Source organism: Pyrus communis, chromosome 7 (assembly GCF_041283825.1).
Source record: "Pyrus communis isolate YQ-2024b chromosome 7, ASM4128382v1, whole genome shotgun sequence".
NCBI lineage: Eukaryota > Viridiplantae > Streptophyta > Magnoliopsida > Rosales > Rosaceae > Pyrus > Pyrus communis.
The window spans coordinates 4,940,130-4,960,038 of record NC_142571.1 but is presented as its reverse complement, the minus strand read 5'-3'; the positions used below and the strand labels follow the sequence as shown (position 1 = coordinate 4,960,038).

Here is a 19,909-nt window from a genome sequence, read left to right as displayed (position 1 = left end):
TCTTTAAGTTCAATTCTTGTCAAATGAGAATTTAAACCACATTGATTGCCCATTGTGAGGCTAAATTATGGAGGTTTTATTTTTTTATTTTTTTTATTTTTTTTTAACAAACGATATTATCTACACTAAAAAGTGAGGAAGTTGGTTAAGCCTTGCTATAATAATTTGGTTCGAATTCACCTTTGACAATAATTGAACTCAAAACCTTTAACTGACAAGAGATGCATATCACTAGACTACAGTACTAAGTGACTAAAAACTCCCATAGGTGGGTGTAAAACATATGATGAGTGAGCAATACATGCTAGAAAAACATGGGTTGGTTCTTGGAATGGAGAACATGGATCGTTCTTGAATGGAAAAAACACAAATGTACAATTCTAACGACAATTACGTGCTTCGTAATCTCCAACTCCTTCCACCTGAAACTTTATTTTTTGATAACTCGATTATCCCAGAATGGTAGATAAAAAGGCATTACAATCTAGAGACTATTTGCTGTTTGTTTTGTAAAGTAACCAGTTCCTTCCTTAAGATTTTACTTGCTGGTGACCGAGGAATGGCAGAGATGAAGTGCACTCTTCTTACTTTTTTGTAGGGAGCCACCTGAAATTTTCAAGTACAAAAGTTACAAGACTGTTTCTCAAGATTAATGGCTACTGAAAAAACATGCAGAATCAAGCTTTAAGACCGACCTGGCCGGCAACAAATTGGATGACTTGGTCTTCAGTGAGTCCATCTGGAGTAGCTGCTCTCACCACATATGCCATCGGTATTTGTCCTGCTTCTTCGTCTTCAACACTGCATTCTTTAATCATATTATATACACAGATAGATATATAGATATGGATACAGATAAGCCTGCTCATGAGCATACAGAAAGAGGGAGGTAAGTTACGCACGGTATAACAGCTGCATCCAGAATTTGAGGATGACTCAATAGTATGGCCTCCAGTTCCGCCGGAGCAACCTGGTATCCGTTATGCTTGATGAGCTCCTTGATCCGATCGACGATGTAAAGAAGTCCTTCCTCATCAAAGTAACAAAGATCACCAGTTTTGAGCCAGCCATCTGAGTCGATAGTTGCAAGTGTTGCTTCCACATTCCCCAAATACTCTTTCATAATAGTAGGGCTCTTCAGCCACAGCTCTCCTTCCTTATAGGGCGGCAAGGCCTCCCCAGTTTCGACATCCACTATCTTAGCCAAAAAACCCGGCAGCAGCTCCCCACAAGAGGCGGAGTGAGCCTTAGCCTGCTTGTCTGAAATGAAAAAAGTTGCTGCACCACAGCTTTCCGTTAGGCCATAGCCTGGTCTCATCTCAACCCAAGGAAACCGCTTTCTAAACTCATCAATCAATTCTTTACTCAACGGTGCAGCCCCTGAGCCCACCCTCCTCAGAGACGACAAGTCGCAGGCAGTTTTGCTCGCATGCTTTACTAGTCCAAGAATCACTGGAGGCACAGCTGGTATGTTGCTCACTTTGTGAGTTTTTATAGCATCCAACATGTTGTTGAGCTCAAACCTTTGCATCAAAACAGTGGTGGTTCCTCCGCAAAACAATCCAAGGCCGAAGAAAGCGAGCCCGTAGATGTGGAACATAGGAATGAAGCACAAAAATACATCGTCTTGCGCTGATGTTTTGTCCACCGTCCATCTGAGCATTGCGATAATGGCAATGAAATTTGCATGTGTTAGAACTACACCTTTACTTATCCCAGTAGTCCCAGAGGAGTACAAAATAGCAGCAGTGTCCGACTGAGTTGGACGGGCTTGCATCAAGTCGGTCGGAATGGGATCACACCCTTCAATCAACTCTTCAATGGTGAGTGAGGTATCATCACTCAACGGCCTCGATGTTAAGATTGTAGGCACCCCAGTTGGGACCAATTTGTGAAGCTCCTCAGGAGATGAAATAGCAAGCTTGGCGCCCGAATCGCGAACTTGCTTGCCGATTTCTGACTGGGTGTTGACCGGATTTGCCGTTGTTAAAATTGCACCAATTGACAACACTGCCATGCATATGGTTGGGTACAAAAGTGAGTTAGGGGACAAGAGAAAAACCACATCCCCTTTTCGAACACCAAGTCCGTGGTACAATCCTGAAGCGAGAGCATGAACTGAATGACGAAGCTGTTCATAGGTAACTCGCCCGTTGGTGGCCGAGTCAATGAGTGCAACTCTTGTCTCGGCCTGATGACGGGGTGGAAACTGCGACAAAACAAATGTGGCCGTGTCGAGGTTATGCCTGGTGGGGACTTTGTAACGGTGACCAAGGTTGAGAACGGAGTGATATATTCCGGTTTTTGGATCGAAACCATTTGTAGTATCTCCGGCAACGTAGACTCGATCCCCGCCGGAGAACTCTTCGAGAGACATTATGCTGTTGGAAATTGATGTGTTTGCAAATGTGGTACATTAAAGTTTGGTGTAGCATAATGCAAATAAATAGGACAGTAATTAGAGTTAAATTAATGTTTTTCGAAGATGACAAGATCGAGGCTTAACATTGTTTAAAACGTCAATCAAAGTTGGGATTATAGTTAATTGCTTCAAAAATTCATATGTTCTTACACTATCTCTAATCATTGTGCTAAAAACTAAAAATTTTAGCCCAAAAAATTTAGGTTTTTTCCAATCCTTCTGGCCTAAAATTTAGCCCACAGATTATTAAATAATGAATTTAGGCTAATTGTTTTTCTTCTTAAAGTAACTTTTTTACAAGAAAAAATAATGTAAACTATCATAATTAACATTTTAACCTAAAAATATTTAGATTCTGACATTTATTGAAAAATCACAAACCGACACCATGAAACTCGTTAAACACTATGAAAAAAAATATGAAACACATAAAAGATTTTTTTTTTAATTACTTTAGCCGTTAGATTTAAATTTGGTCCGTTAAATTTTTTTTTTTTTTTACTGTTGAATTTAATGAATTTATAAATATAAAACTAAATAAAATACACATATATAATGGCCCAGCCCCACTAATCCTGAGCTAAATCTGGCTTTTTTTTAGTTTTTAGCATTTAGTCTACACATTTAGCATGAATTAGGTTGGATTTGGGAGGAGTAAAACCTAAAAAATAGCATTTAGCCCAGGTTGGATTTGGTTTTAGTGGCCGGCAAAAGAATTCAAGGGAATCTTCATTGAATTTATGTTTTATGTTTTTGCCTTAAACGATACGTAACATGCTTGGTTGTGTTGGACATGGACTAAATCCAATTAGCTTCCATATACCTGCCGGCTGCCGTACACAAGAAACAAAAAACTTGGTATTTAAAGGGTTGATGGACCATAATCCCTGTTATAAATCGTAAATTACTAGTTGGTGGGTTGACGATTGGTAGAAATGGCTCCAACATTTCAAGGACGAGAAATCAGTATAGAACAACTATCAAAGCGTGTTGTATTTTATCACAAAAAAACTGAATGCAATTAGAAGTGTATTTTATCGCAAAAAAGCAAGCAACCATCAATATAAATTGTAATTTATAAAATCACATATAAAACAAGAAGTACTCTTTATTTTTTCTTTTCATCTCTACCACCAGTGGCCGACCATGACTTAAAGAAACGCTTTTTGGGTCAATGCTTGTGGCCATTCCTGGAAGTGGATAGGAATGACCCTATTAAATATTTCCCCTGCACAGAGACATTTGCAATGCACCTAGCAAAGACTGTTTGTCCATCGATCCGCATCAATGGCTCTTGTGAGAACATCTCAAGGAACCTCCTCTGATTCCAACACTTTTCGGGGTTATCGCTACGACGTGTTCTTGAGCTTCAGAGGCGAAGACACTCGCAAGACTTTTACTGACCACCTCTACACAGCCTTGAACAACGAAGGATTTCTCACGTTCCGAGACGACAATGAACTTGAAAGAGGAGAAGCTATAAAGCCAGGACTGCAGAAAGCGATCCAGCTGTCACGAACTTCTGTTGTCGTGTTTTCGAAAGATTACGCCTCATCCAGATGGTGCCTCGATGAGCTTGTGGTGATCCTTGAACACAAGAGGACTTCAACTGATCATGTAGTTTTACCAGTCTTCTACGATGTCGATCCGTCCCACTTAAGGAAGCAGACGGGAAGTATTGAAAAAGCATTTGCTGAACACCAGAGAACTCAGTCGTCGAAAAAGGTGAAGGGATGGAGAGAGGCACTTGCAAAGGTTGCAAATCTAGCAGGCATGGTCTTAGCTGATGGGTAACTTTCATTTTCTCCGTTTCTCCTCTTTCTTCGGTCAATTTGATAATATGATTTGTAGGTACTAGACTTAGCATCCGTCTCGTATTTTTTGTGTTCGTGTCGTTTTCTTGACATACTTGTTATTTTAATCGGATGTCATGTGTTGACACCGATTAAAGTAAACAGGTAATTTGACCCAATCCTGAATCATACAATATTATCAAGTAATATCACCTGATCCGACCCACTCCCCATTACAAAGTATATATTTAAATCATTATTTATTCATCCAATACTTCGGTGAGGATTTGGATCCTCTTCTGAGCCAATGGAAAGGATTTTCCTGACTAACCATCGTGGGCCGTTGGATGAAAATCTCACGGCTACAAACAGAGAGTTCCTTTAAAGTTATAATAATTATAGCCGTTGAATTTTCATCCAACGATTCATGATGGTTGGTCAGGAAGATCCTCTTCATTGGCTCAAGAAAGGATCCAAATCCCTTCGGTGAGACATGATGTCACATCCCAACATTTACAACCTTCTGCTGAAGCTCGCATTAATTCCAATTTAACTCATGTTATACTTACAAAAGTACTTGATTAGAACTCCAATAACTATATTACACTGCATAAACTTGCCTTTTTTTCTTAATATACGATAATGTGAAACTTCAAAAATATTTAACAGTCACATCATGTAGAAAAATTTACAAACCAAAAGAAACAAATTTAGCAAAACTAACATATCAAACACTAGAGAGAGAACATCTACCAATTTCCAGTTGAAGAAAAATAACTAGTCACATTAAGATGGTTTATTGCACATGACATGTTTGATTTATCTTTCATTTTGTTTGCAAATTCTTAGGTACGAGTCAAGGTTTATTGAAAAAATTGTTAAAGTGATTGAAGATAAGTTAAGTCGCATGCCATTGAGTGTTGAACCAAAATTGATTGGAATCCATTCTCGAGTCAAGGGCATCAATTTATGGTTACAAGACAGATTTACTGATGTTGGTATACTTGTTGTTTATGGGATGCCTGGAATGGGGAAGACAACAATTGCAAAACATGTTTACAATTCAAACTTTAGAAGCTTTGAAAGAAGTAGTTTCATTGAAAATATCAATAAAACAGCAGATCGACCAAATGGCTTAGTTCAAATACAAATGCAACTTCTTTATGATCTTTCGAACAGCAAAGAAGTGAAAATACATGGTGTTGGTGAGGGACTAAATAAGATTGAAAGAGTCATAAGCTCTAGAAGAGTTCTTCTTGTTCTTGATGATGTGGACCATATGGACCAATTAGATGCAGTACTAAAGATGAAAGATCGGTTTTATCCGGGAAGTAAGATACTTATAACAACCAGGCGTGCAAGGTTGCTAAAGGCACATCAAGTTACAAAGGTGCATAAAGTTGGAACTTTGTATTACGATGAGTCATTAGAGCTTTTCAGTTGGCATGCTTTTCGCCAAGACCATCCCCTTAGAGGTTACATGGAATGTTCAAAAAAGGTTGTACACTATTGCGACGGACTTCCATTAGCTCTAAAAGTTTTGGGTTCTTCTTTATCAGGGGAAAGTACAGATGTATGGGAAAGTACATTGGAGAAGCTAAAAGTTATCCCTAATGGTGAAATCATGAATAAACTAAGAATAAGCTATGACAGTTTACAAGATGACCATGATCGGAAATTATTCCTCCACATTGCTTGTTTCCTAATAGGAATGAACAAAAGCCACATTGTTAGAATACTCGATGGATGTGATTTCTATACAATCGTTGGCATTCAAAATCTCATTGATAGATGCTTGGTGACAATTGATGCATGCAACAAAGTGCAAATGCATGACATGATCCGTGACATGGGAAGAGAAATTGTTCGCCACGAATCAGAAGAGCCTGGAAAACGTAGTAGATTATGGCGCTATAAGGATTCTTTCGAAGTACTGAGGGAAAAGAATGTAAGAAACATACATTTTATGTCTATATATGTATTTCTTATTGTGAAAATTATCCATACTAATGTTTCCGTTTTTTCCTTTAGGGTACAAAAAAAATCCAAGGTCTTGTCCTGAATATGCGTATGCATCCTGCAAACAGTCCAATAAACACAAATGAGACAATCTTGGAAACCAATGCATTTGAAAGGATGAGCAAATTACAACTACTACATCTTAGTCATGTACAACTAGATGGATGTTATGCAGATTTGCCTACAGGATTAAGATGGTTGTGTTGGCTTCAATTTCCTTTGGATTCTATACCTATTGAGTTTCCTTTGGGGTGTCTAATTGTTCTTGAAATGCAATACAGTAGCTTGAGACAAGTCTGGAAAGGAACAAAAGTATGTTACTCCACGCATTTCAATTCAGTTTTTTTTTTTTTTTTTTTTTTTTTTTTTGACCAATTGCATTTGTTAAAATTAAACCCCTACACATTTTTTTTTTCTTTCTTTGTTTTTATTTTACACAGTTTCTTCCATCATTGAAGATCCTTGACGTCAGCCATTCCCATGCCCTTAGTGAAATCATTGACTTCTCACTTTGCCCCAAACTAGAGGAATTGATTCTTGTGGATTGCACCAGCCTGATTGATGTTCATGAATCCATTGAAAACCTGGAGAGACTCGTGTACTTGAATATGAAAGATTGCAAGAATCTTAGGATGCTTCCGAAGAACATGTGCATGCTTAAATCACTTGAAACAGTCATTTTATCTGGTTGCTCAAATCTTGGTGAGTTTCCATTAAGGCCAGAAAGAAGTTCAACTATCTTGAGTTCTTTTCCATGCTCTTTAGTAGAGTTGAGTCTGAAGGGATGCAATCTTTCTGACGATGTCTTTCCTACGGATTTAAGTAATCTATCCTACTTGCGAAGCCTACATTTAGATGAGAATCCAATTTGCAGTCTGCCAATTTTCATCAAAGGTCTGAGAAGGCTCGATCATCTATCTTTCCAGGATTGTAACAGGCTCGAATCGCTTGTGGGGTTGCCGAAAGTACACCAAACGACAACTATAGCCGGATGCATATCATTAAGAAAAATAAAATATCTTCCCAATGAGCAACGGTCTGGAATGTACTATGTGCATGACAACTACAATCTAGTTGAGTGGGAGCTTGGATACAAGATAGAGCCTATTGATAGCGTTGATGTGGAAATAATCAAACTTTTGGGCTTATGCAACTTGGAATCCATGCCAGCTGTTCGAATGCATCATCCATACACAAGCAGGGATCCAAAAGAGGTCCCCGTCCAGGTGCGCCTCTCTTTCTCTCTCTCGTAAGTCTTAAATATATAATGGGAAAGAAATGACTGAGTAATGTTGTGATGATTATGGCAAATACATAGGGACTGTATCAATATGGTATATTCAGCACATTTTTTGCTGGGAATGAGGTTCCAGGCCGGTTTAGTTATAAAACTACCAAGTCCTCCATATCTTTTATAGTCCCTTTACTACTTGCTAGTCACAGAATTCGAGGCTTGAACATCTTTGCTACCTATGGAAAGAAGGGGAATTATAATGCTCCCTCACTACTGACTAAAGTGAGTAACACGAGCAAGGGTCTGAAGTGGATCTATCGCCCAGCTTTCTATGGAATTCCAGGAGAGGGAGAAGATATGATATGGTTGAGCCATTGGAAGATGGAGAACGAAACAATATTACAATGTGGAGATCAAGTGGTGGTTTCTGTAGTGGCCGTGCCACATAAGTTGATTATAAAGGAGTTTGGTGTCGAGCTTGTGCAAGAACACCAGAATAATAAAATGATAAGTACCCAACACAACACCAAATCAGATCCTAATTATCCATTTGTCATCGGTGGAGATTTGTCCATGTGGGAGCATATACCAGGAATATACTTCCTTGGTTACAATAAAGGCTATGTTGAACAGACTATGAAATTTCCGGGGAGTATTTTGTATCGCCTCATCATGGACACGGATGAAGAAGACACAGGTATGCTATGTCATTGTATTGCAATGAATTATACTCCATCCAAACACTTCCAAGTCCGTCTGTATTCAATTCAAAAACATAAATTTTATGTTATTTGTATGTTTTCAGATAAAGAAGAAGGGCAGGAGGATGAACCTGATTACACAATTGGAAGGACGAGGGATGCCAGTAACAATTGCAGCCGCAGAAGCTGGAAGGTGCTCCTCACAGCTGCCGGCTTATTTTTCATGCTTGCCCTAGTAGTTCTGTCCTCCATCTCCCTGAAAACAGAAGCGACAGTAGTCCACAAGCGATCCATGAGTTTGTAATTTTACTTGACACAGACATCTTTGGATTACCTCCTTGTTTTCAAGATGTTTTCTGCCTTTTAAAAACTTCGGGTTCACAGCTAAGCGCTTAACCGCTTGAGATATAAAAGCCCCTAGCAATTAGATATCGAAGTTCAAATATGTTCAACATCATCAAATATTGCATAGCTCAAATGTTCTCAACATCATCAAATACTGAAATACATCCAGCATTGGCGATGCTATTTCGGCACTGTGGAAAGCAAAAACATCCTATTTGCTTATAAATGTCAAAGTTACAGATCTTAATTCTCATTTACAACAAAATCATGCTTCTTAAAGACTCAACTCCCATTGAAAAATTGTGTATAGAAGTATAACAAATACAAGATTGAATAATATATCAAGTAAATAAACAGTAGACAATTGCATCGCTACTACACGACGAAGCTGGTTTCTGCTTCTTCAACTTGAATTATTAGGGTCAGGAAGCATTAGGAGGAACATCTGGCTCTGAGGCAGATAATCAAATAGAAGTTCAAGATTGATGAGGTTCCAAGCCCACTACAAGCTGCCGAGACAATGCAGTGTCATTGACTTCAATAGACGCAGATACAGATTGTTTGAATGGAACTTCCCTCATGAGTTCAAATTGTTTGAAAATCATTAACGAGGATACCGGGCATCACACGGGAGGATAAAATCATTAAGAATTTCAAAAGCCACAATTTTTAAATGCAATCTGATTGCATGTGTTTTGAACTACATGAAATATTATACATTGGGTAAACAGTATTAGTATATCACATTCAAATGCAATCATTCATGTATGAAGTATGAGATGCCCTGATAGTTTTACCAGAAGATGATGAGTCAATTGTCTCAAAAAATTATTTCAGTAATGTCTGGTATAACTCAGAGTCATCCAAAAGTTCGGGGTCACCATCAGATTGTGTCACCTATCAAAGTGAAAGAATAAAATTACTCAATTTGTGCAAATAGAAATATAACTTTTTATAACACATCAACAAGGTAATTAAAGCGGAGCCCACAGGCTGCACATCGAAGTGGCAAACAAATCAAAATTTTAAATAAAAGATAGGATTAAAGTTAATGGCGAATGAAGTGTACTGAAACAATCACAGCCCTCGCACACTGGTTGCATGATTTATTCTTATAGCAATAAAAGGCACAAATTCGTCAAGTCACATCGGGGCCATCCAAAAAGAAAATTGAAGCAAACACCACAAACAACCCAAAATTTGCTCAAACGCCGTATCAAATTAATTATAAACAGCATCCATCCGAAACAATGAATTTGTACCTCATTTGGGAGTTAAAATAGCACATGGGAAAATTGTAAATTCCATGGGACATTTAATTCCAATGAATTTATAAATGGGTCCTCAGATTAGTATAGAATTATAGTTAACCACAATTATATGCAATCAGTACCTTTCCCTTTGCAGTGTTATCCCCCACAGGAACCTGCACATCAATAACTTGTGTTCAAATTACTAAATGTTGAAAACCAATCTTGTTATGATGTTAAAAATATGAAGCACAAATGTTTCTGAGCATGCGTGTGAGACCTTGGGAACTCTGAAATTTTCATTTTTACAAAACCACCTTCTAGCAAAACAGAGTTCATTATCTACATAGATTTCAAATTTCAATTCAATAGATTACGTAAAATACTCGAAACCAAAATCGGATAGCATTCATAAGGTATAACTACTTACTTCATGAGAATGTCCAAAGAAGAAAACATTGCATCCACATCTTTAATAGACATGATAGCTCTATGCACCATTATCCAATTTGCAGACTACAAAACTCAAAATATAAAAAAAATAAATCTCATCACTTTCTTTTCATTCCACACCAAACAGGACACTTAAGATTATAATTAAACACAGGGGAACAATTCCGATTGGTACCCAAGAAAACCACTGGAAAAACAATAAGAAAAGAAGAATAAAGTTCTAAACTTGCAATTCAATTTTCTATTCCATCGATTGATTTTCTCGGCAACCAAACAGAAGATTAGCAAAAGAGAAAAGACAAACCTTGCAGCGCTCGTCTTTGGTGTTGAGAGGCGAGCCTTCAAGAGCAGTTTTTAGAGCTTCAACTGTCTTGTACCTAGATGAAAAACGGATCAAACAGTTAAGGTTTTTGGGGAATTACGAAATCATTAAGGGGTTTTACAGAAAATTGAATGCACAAAGGGGTAAGGATTTGGAGTGATACAGTTTGAGTAAGCTCTCGATCTTTCAAGATTTTTGTTCGATTCTGTTGATTATGGCCTCTGCATTATATGCTTCCACAAATTCCTCTGTTCCTGCCATCCCTCTCTCCCTCTCCCTCTCCCTCTCTCTTACTTGTTTCACTATTTAGCTATTCAATTTAATTTTTTTTAATCTCCAATAACATTGTTTATTTTAACAAATTTAAATATTTTATTATTAACAATTCAAATTCAACCCATTCTTTTTCTATACGAGTCTTATCTCTCTTTATGTTCTTCTTGCTCAATGTTCCACTTTTGAGTTTTACTATTTTCTTAATATTTAGCTGATGGATAGTTGTTCTGTAAATCATTTTTCTATAATATAAACTCTTTTATAGAATATGTTGGAGATGTGTCTTTTATTTATACAAATAAATAAAAAATAAAAAATAAAAAAAAATAAAAAAAATAAAAAGGCTTAAAAAACATATGGGAAAAATTCTTCGGTCAAATGGCCTCCAAGCCCCAACAGATAAGAATCATAAGATCACCACTCCACAAAATCCCGTAAATCAAAGCAAAACACAAGGTCAATATCGTCATTCCAACCAAACGGTGATAATTAATAGCTCAAATGAAGCTATTTTAATAGCTCTGAATTTGGGTGCTATAAATTTAGAACAGAAGTTCAATGAAGCTGCTGCATCACCATCCCCGGTTCATTGGCGTTCGCGTTCTGCAAGGATGGAAAGGGGGAAAAGAGTAGGTAGTAATGCTCGTCCTTCACGTTTGAGGCCACTCTCAGTTGATGAAACTCAGTATGAATCCATGAAAACTCGGTCTTTCCAGTCCACATTGTCCTTTACATCCAAGTCTTTTACTCAAACTAGTTCTATGTCTTCTTCCCCAAAAGAAGACTCTTTCACGCACTCCATGTCTTCGGAGGTGCTTAACTCTGAAGGTGGAGAATGTGAAGAAAAGAAAGAGTACTCATTCTCAAGGGTCTTCTTCTCCTTCAGGATTTACATCATCACCACCAAAACCGTTGAATGAAAAAGCCTCAGTGAGTGCATTGCATTCGCGGGGGTATAGCATTGGTTCTTTCCATGAGGAGGACATGATGAGAAGAAAGAGTCATCCTCTTCCTGCTCCGTCTACATCACTAACACTCAGCTAATCGCTGTCGAAATCGCCATCGTCAAGAGCCTTCCTCTCCATTGTGACGTCTGAGCCCCTAATTCAAACACCCAAATATTATATGTTACATAAGCACTTGTTCGTTTCAAGACTAGCACACTTGCATGACCACCCAACCTATCTAGAAGTATACAGGAGAATTTAAGCAGCACACGTGTGTCTTCCTGGAGATTGTTGTTTGCATTTTCTTGGTTCTACTCAATTCTTTGAGATCAAATAACCACTCTTTGATTTTATATAAGTGAGTTTTAATGGAATTTTTTCACACAACAAAATTTTCAATGAAAAACACATTAATGATTTTTAATGAAAATTTTGAAAAAGCTTCTGTTTTATGAGAAAACGATTGCTGGTGTCAACTTTAACTTAATTGTGATACTGTCACTCCACTTAAACTTTAACTTGTTTACAATATTGTCATCGTCTTTTGTTATTGTAATTAAAGAAAATTCATTGTATGTTTTTGGATTAAGATTTGAGGTTCTTTTCATTAGTTTTTCTTTATGCAAATTGTGTTAAAAGAAGAGCAAAAATGGAAAAGGAAAAGAGTTGTTCCAACCGTATACATCTTTGTATGTCACTCCCTACACTATAAATAAGAATTAGGACCAAAGTCGTCCTTTTGCAAATTGATGTTTAAAACTAGAATGAATGAGGATTTCGTAACGTAATACTTTAATATAATTCTTTTCACCAAACGAGCGAAATTAGAAAACTTTCCGATCCAATTTACCAATCATCTCCATGTCAATATGAATTTGAGAGTCTATATTTCTTTTTCTTTTCTTTTACTGATGTAGTCTTTTAGTATCAACCCCCATACATTTTTACATGTCCTCTCCTTGTACTTGACCGGTTTGAGATAGTATTTTATTCTTTTAATATTAACAAAAAAAATGTGAAATTAAAATTGAAGATCTCTCCCAAAATTGAAAAGATAAGTGTTAATAGACCAAAAGCTAATTCTTTTGATAAAGAGATTCTTAACGTGAAGCTCAAACATTTAACTGAGAACAATGTTTAAAAACTCTACTTGTATAGCTAACAAGCACCCGTTTATGTTAAAAATACGCGTGATGCGATCTTATGAACATTACTTTCAATAGAACTATATATAAAATGAAAAAAGTGCATAATGACATGTGGGTCATGTGATGATTATCAACATTTAGAGATGGATGATTTAATTTATCTAATATGTTTTACGAGTTGATTATTAAGGATTAGAGACTTAGTTAACCTCCCTATATTTGATTAATTAAGTAGCATTGCATTTACTTTGGACAAAAAATAAATAAATAAAAAGAAGGGGCGTTTAGATATTGGCGCCTCGTTTTTTTTCTTTTTTTTAGACTAAACATACACTTCTTTTGAAAATTTGATCAAACATTTTCCTAAAATTTTGGTAATTAATTTCACTTTTTCACATAAGTTTATTTTGTTTAGAATTTTAGTTTTTCACGACTTTTCCTAGACTTTTTTTTTTCTTTTCCTTTTATCCCTATATTTATGCATTTATTATCCATCTCTATGCATTTTTGTTATTGTTTGTTATAATTTTACTTTTTTTTTGTGAATATAGTAGAATATTTATAAATAAAAAAATTGTCAGATTTTATTATTTAGAAGAACCAACACATAATAAAGATTTGTTTGATTATATAACTACATCTGGTTACCTATAATATGGACACATTTAGTTTTATAGTGGATTTGATTTTTTGTATTTCTCGGTACATTTGGAATGTAAATATACCAAAAGAGTTATTAGATAGAGATATTTGGCTTTGTGGTACATTTGTGATTTTTTTTGTTCATTTGGTACATTTGGAATTTAAACATACCAAAAGGGTTACCTGACAATGGGCACATGACACACCCCGACCCAGAAAGTCCACTTGGACCCTGAATCGAGCTGTGCTGGCCGACACCTGGAAGGTGACGAAGCCATAAAATGTGATAGTGTATAAAAAGTGAATAAATTTGAATCTAAAAGTGTCTAAATACCAGAGTGCGCTACGAGTGGGAGCGAACCCATTTCACACGCGATGTTAGAGCATAAGTAAGGTACGGTAGTGTGGGTAAGAATCATACTCTTAAAAGTAGCCACCAATACTAAGATTAGTTATATATCCTCGTCGATACGAACTCAGCAGTTAAAACCTGAAGGGGTACAAAACAGAAAGTGTGAGTAAGCTATAAAACCAAGTTTCCCAAAACTATTACCTTTCAAATAGTAATAACCCATCACTGTAATTCCCTTATCGTTTTCTATAGGACAGTACAACATATATACATATATCCAAACCATACTCAGAAATGACCAAAATCACGGCTTGCCATCAACTCCACCATGCATTAATAAGTAGGTCAAATGAACTTAAGCAATACAAAATGATATGTCAGTCAGAGTCATCTAAAATGACATGTACAACTAATCCATATCTCATCAATCATGGCTAGCATATAAGTCGGAGTCAACTATAGTGACCTGTACGACTTATCCATATCTCATCAATCATGGCTAGCATATAAGTCGGAGTCACCTATAGTGACCTGTACGACTTATCCATATCTCATCAATCATGGCTAGCATATAAGTCGGAGTCACCTATAGTGACATGTACGACTTATCCATATCTCATCAATCATGGCTAACCAATAACTCAATAAGTATACCTGCACACGAGTCGGAACCACCTAAAGTGGTCTGTACGACATGACTGGGTGTAAATAAATACGCTCAAGTGCTACGATCACATGAAGAATGTGCGAATAATCGCGGGTCACCTACGAGTCGGAACCACCTAAAGTGGTCTGTACGACAGGACTGTGCACCTACCTTGGATCCAAGGTGAGCGTAAGGTACGGGAGGTGAACATCACGTGAAGGACTGTGCCCTGGCCACGGGCGGGAGCACTAACACCGGGGTGCAGGTTTATGAGCTATATTATATCTCAACACAATTATACTCACTAACATCACTAACATCAACATGTACTCACCTGAAACTTACCTAGGCATCCGCGGCGTCATATAGCACTTCAAAGCATTCATAATAGTCAGGTCAAGGTAATATCCATATGAATATGTCATGATGCAATCTAATACTCAACCATGTTGTAGTATTTTCAATTATAAACAATACGGTGTGAAATGTACAATCAATAACGCCCTACTCCTGAACTACTTATTTTCAGGGATAATTATCCATGACAACCCAATTAACACTAATTAACTAACTAATTCACAAAACTAAAACTTGCCTTTACCAATTTCCTTCGCATTACTCAATTTCCCAAATAAGGCTTTTGTCTCAAATATATTATGGCTGCATCTAACGTCTCGTTAGACTGCCTATGTATCTTAAACAGGGATCAAGCCATTCGTAGTTCATATAGTACTTCAAGCATTCACAAGAATTATATATGAAAGTAATATACCTAATCAATTTAAAAGTGTCGATAGAACTCTCAATAATATGTACGATAAAAAGGAAAAGATGCACTCACCGGGAGTCCACGCTATGATTCTCTAGTGCACGCATCGAGGCGTCCTGAATGATTGGTCCCTATGACCAATTATCAAATCACATCTCAGAATTCTTATTCGTAGAATACGTAATTCACATAAAACACAACCTCAAGGGCATTCCAAAATAGTTTGAGACCCATTGACCACATGTCAACAGTCGATCAAAGATCGACGGTAGGGTCTACAACCCTGTATAACTCAACCCGGAAGATCCGCATATCAGATTTCCAATCCGTAACTCCCAAAGATCCACAATATGTTTCTAGAACAACATATTAAAATTTTATTACGATCCAACGGTCGGATCTCCGCCAATTGCCTAAAACAAATGGCCATGAACATTTCTTTTACTAACTTACAAATCCAATTCAGGAAGATCCGTAAGTCGGATTCCCAATCCATAAATTCCTATGATCTTTAAATATTACGTATTATAATGTATCCAATTTTGGTGACGATCCAACGGTCGGATCGTCGATTCACATTTTTATCAAGTAACGTATCGTAACAAATTTAGGTTCCAATGATCAACCTATGTCATTCAAATAACAAAACTGAATTCAAGACATTCGACATAGCCTAAAAATAGCATTGGAGGCCCACTGGCCACGCGCCGCCGTGGGTGGCGGTCGGCCACCCCGACTCACCGGAAAATCCAACTATTTCCAAAGATTCTCAAACTTCATAGAAATGAATATCTCAGTGAGTGGAGCACCTTTCATACCTGACATGAAGTCCAAAAGTGGACAAAAGATGGTCAATTTTGCCCACAAAGCCGGCGGGTGCCTAAAACTTCCCGGTGTCGATTCGTCTTCTAAAGTGGTCCAACGGGGTCAAGGTTGGTTGGGTTTTGCTCCTGGGATCATGGGCTACAATGCTCAAGTGGTGGCATCGGCCATCACTTTGACTATTTGCCGGAAAATCAAAAAGGGTGCCCGGAGCACCGTGAGAACCGCCAACTTTCGTGGCCTCAAACCGCCACATATCGTGGTTAATCAAGGTGGTTCTTGGGTGGGTTTTGTAGAGGGGAATGAGAGCTTCAATATGGTGGTGGTGGCATCGAAAAACTACACCGGAGTTGGCCGGAATCGACCTTGGAAAATGGTGGTCGCGAGTTAGAAAAACCCACGGGAAAGCTGGGATTTTTTTTTTTTTTTTCTTTTCTTCTTTCTATTTCTGATTGGGTCTCACCCTCTCCCTCTAATTTAATTGGTTCCTTCCTATTTGTGCCTAAAATCAGATTGGCCACTTTCCCACAAGGTGGGAATTCAAATAATTTATAACAAAACTTTAAATAGCCATTTTCAAACGTCCATAACTATACTGTTATAATCCGGACTCGCAAACGGCTTTCGCCTATGTGTTCACATCCACGAGTACTAAGAGAATATGTTAAAAGAATAAGTCATACGTCCCTCTAGACGATGGTCAACATAAGTCAAAGTCCTTACCTCTAGGACAATTTCGTAAATTCACGCTTTTAAAATAAAATAAAAATGTAAAATTTGGAATGGGTTGTCACATCACATTTGGTTTTATGGTACATTTGGTTTATCTGTACATTTGAAATTTAAACGTACCAAAAGGGTTACATAACAATGAGTACATTTGGTTTTATGATACATTTGAATTTTTGATACATTTGGTTTCTCGGTACATTTGAAATCTAAACGTACCAAAAGTCAATACTTTTGTTCTCAAATGTACCATAAGTTTTAAGTATATTTTTTATATATCTATGCGTGAAAAAATATGTATTGAAGACTTTTTATTGAGACATTTTTAATAGAAAGAGATTTTTTTTCTTTTTTTAAATACTGATAATAAGGTACTGAGGAATTAGTTAATTAATTTTTTTTTTATTTTATTAAAAAATTTCATTTAATGTGTAGAAGGGGATTGACGAAATTAAATTCCTATATTATAGGCACTTAGTTGCTAAGTTACCTTGTGCCTCTATATAAATGCATTTAAATTAATGACATGGAAATTAAATAAATAGAAACTTATTGAGGTGGCAATTGATCAAAGCACCTTAATCAAATCTTTAAAAAGGATGAATGTTTAATCTAACAACTATAAAAAAGATGTAGGGACTCAAAACTGACCAAACTGACTCAAAACAGCGCAAAACAAACAAATTGACTCAAAACAGGAACTAAAGAGTGATTTGGACGAAAATTGAAGTAAATTGACACGAAATACTAAAGTGGGGTTTGTTTGGACGAATTTTAAACTAAAACCAAGTAGGTTGCAGAAAACAAACTAATTGATACTAAATTGGGGTGAATGAAAGGGGTGAAAGGCTAGCTTGAGGGTCCTTCACCACACATGACACATATGCAACACATATCGATCTCCAATTACTATTCCTATAAACCATAAATGACAATGTCCCAAGTTAACCGTGAACTACACAAATCAACCATCAGATTTTCCTAAATTCATTGAATTGGACTCAGCAACGCAACCAAATTATTCTTATCAAATTCGCTATATGACAATTGGACGATTACACGTGCGGCAGCTAACATGCACGTGGGGAAGCATAATAATAGCCGACCAAGACCCTCATTTGCTAATCATAGTGCTTAAAAATTTCATGACCGACTTGGTTTTACGAGAGACCTATCAAAGTATCTGTAATGTAAAGACTCAATCTTAGACAATATTTTTATATTTGGATCTTAAAAGGTGATGTATTTGGATCTTAAAAACTCAAATTCTAGAACTCGTTTTGAGTTTTAAAATTTGAATCCTTGCACTGGAAATTCATATTTGAATTCTAACAATTTGGTTGTGTATTGGAGATGATTGGATTCAAATCTCATTATTCTTGGTTGAGTAACAATTTTCTTAGTTGGCATGGGCTCCACTTTCAACTCAAATCACATATTGAAACTCAAATTGGGTCTTCAATCCGCCAGAGACATAAATATGAGTTTGGAGAACCCTTAGACTCGTATTTAGACTCAAATATAAGATTTGAGTCCAAATTTTCTAATACATCGGAAATGCTTAGTGTGCTCGAAATATAAGGTGGTCAAGATTGAATTGAGAAATGAATGAGACATAAACGATCAAGATTGAATTGAGAAAATACTATTTTTATTTACTTTCCCATCTAATGGACATAAAGTCGGATTACCCAGTAATTCTAATTATTGAAGACTTACCTATATCGAACTACCTAGTAATTCAAACTAATGAAGATTTACCCATAAAATGAGACATATTAATCTTGTCGTCCTTGGAGTACTTGTAAAAATTTATAGGGTAGTGCTATCACACACCTATTTTTACTTTTCACACACCCCTCTCAATTTTCAGACATCGGATATAATGAATTGAAAAAGAACAATGGCGAAAAATTATTATGTGTGAGAAGTAAAAATTGGTGTGTGAACATATTCCAATTTCTAATGATTTAACTCTTTGATTTGAACCATGAGATAAGCCCTTGGTCTTCTTCAAGGTAATGGAGTGACGCGTGAGGATCGTGACAAGATTGAAAACGAAGAAACGAGAGAGTATCAAATGATTGAGAGAAGTGCGTGTGAGGTTAGGATAACGATCTTTTATATTGACAAATCTTTCCAAGCAACCACCCATAAATTTGAGGGGAAGTGACTATAAATTCTTGACCATCATGTCACCAAGCAATCAAAATTCGTTATTTTAAATGGAGTTGCACAGATAATTCAGGTGATTGTAGAGAGATGTCTCAAAATAATCTGAAAGATTTAAGAATACTCATGTGGTGGAATTAATTTTTTCAGTTCAAATTGAGACAATTGTGATGTTGAAGGTTGGTAATGGACAAACGGGAAAAGGAGGAGAGGCCGATGGGCACGTCGACGACTCAATGCACAATAAAGAGAAAGATCGGTTTTGTTCAATTCCAATCAATTTTTGTTAAAATTGAGATTTTCTTAAAGTTCCTAGCTTTATATGTAGCTTTCTGACAAAACTTGAGCGAAGATTGATATGAAAACAAATTTTCACCGTCTCTTCCTTTAACAAAAATGCACTTGTAAAATAATAATGCATAAGATTAAGGTCAAATGTCTCTCCCGCTCACGATGCCAAAGTTAAAATTCGGAAATGAATGTATTTAGGAGTTCGTGGGTAGCAAATGACTTAGTATTTTAGTGGGATGCGAGGGGTATTTATAGGAGGGTGTCCAGCACTTTGGGTGGAGAGTGGTTAGCCATATATGGTGGTAATTAGAGAACAATTGCAAGATATTATGTGAAATAATATCTTGCAATTAACATGGCAATTATTCCTAAGGGATGAAGAGTTGATTGTTGCTTATAATCAAGTAATTCACTTCCAGAAGATCGCTGATAAGCTTGAACCCCAAGTGTTGAAACTCCAAGGTGTGTTAAAGATCAACGAAAGTCTTAAGAAGGAAGTGGATGAGTTGCAGCGCATCCGTGTTCGTTTACTCGGGGCTTTGCTTGTTCAGGGTCAGACTGATTTTAGTTTAACTT

General features: G+C 36.7%; 2 protein-coding genes and 2 long non-coding RNA genes across 6 annotated transcripts in view; 1 reads left to right on the top strand and 3 right to left on the bottom strand.

The window, feature by feature from the left end:
• Nucleotides 1-181: 181 nt before the first annotated feature.
• Nucleotides 182-2,409, bottom strand: LOC137733656 (beta-phenylalanine coenzyme A ligase-like). The gene is made up of 3 exons (XM_068472802.2): nt 903-2,409; nt 696-801; nt 182-606 (listed from the first exon to the last, which is right to left on the bottom strand). The coding sequence occupies exons 1-3, from the start codon at nt 2,375-2,377 to the stop codon at nt 478-480; spliced, it is 1,710 nt and encodes a 569-aa protein (XP_068328903.2). The 5' UTR covers nt 2,378-2,409; the 3' UTR covers nt 182-477.
• A 1,150-nt stretch (nt 2,410-3,559) lies between these two features.
• Nucleotides 3,560-8,605, top strand: LOC137734676 (disease resistance protein RPV1-like). Of its 2 annotated transcripts, XM_088697742.1 has the most exons (6): nt 3,560-4,212; nt 5,065-6,163; nt 6,247-6,546; nt 6,675-7,460; nt 7,553-8,165; nt 8,274-8,605. In XM_088697742.1, exons 1-6 carry the CDS (start codon nt 3,710-3,712, stop codon nt 8,471-8,473), a joined length of 3,501 nt encoding a protein of 1,166 aa, XP_088553868.1. In that variant the 5' UTR covers nt 3,560-3,709; the 3' UTR covers nt 8,474-8,605. The 2 variants fall into 2 exon arrangements, with proteins under 2 accessions (XP_088553868.1, XP_088553867.1); XM_088697741.1 differs by having other exon boundaries at nt 7,553-8,605.
• LOC137734677 (uncharacterized) overlaps nt 7,737-19,909 on the bottom strand; it is a 29,877-nt gene continuing 17,704 nt past the window's right edge. The window contains exons 8-9 of one of the 2 annotated variants that reach the window (XR_015964591.1): nt 8,301-8,425; nt 7,737-8,224 (exon numbers count right to left, since the gene is read on the bottom strand). This is a non-coding gene — a long non-coding RNA (uncharacterized LOC137734677). Of the gene's footprint in view, nt 8,225-8,300; nt 8,426-8,484; nt 8,587-19,909 lie in introns of those variants that run through there. The other variant, XR_015964594.1, reaches the window with a different exon arrangement.
• LOC148695495 (uncharacterized) lies at nt 10,206-10,952 on the bottom strand. Its single transcript, XR_015964595.1, has 3 exons — nt 10,703-10,952; nt 10,522-10,594; nt 10,206-10,280 (listed from the first exon to the last, which is right to left on the bottom strand). It is a non-coding gene; the product is annotated as an uncharacterized LOC148695495 (long non-coding RNA).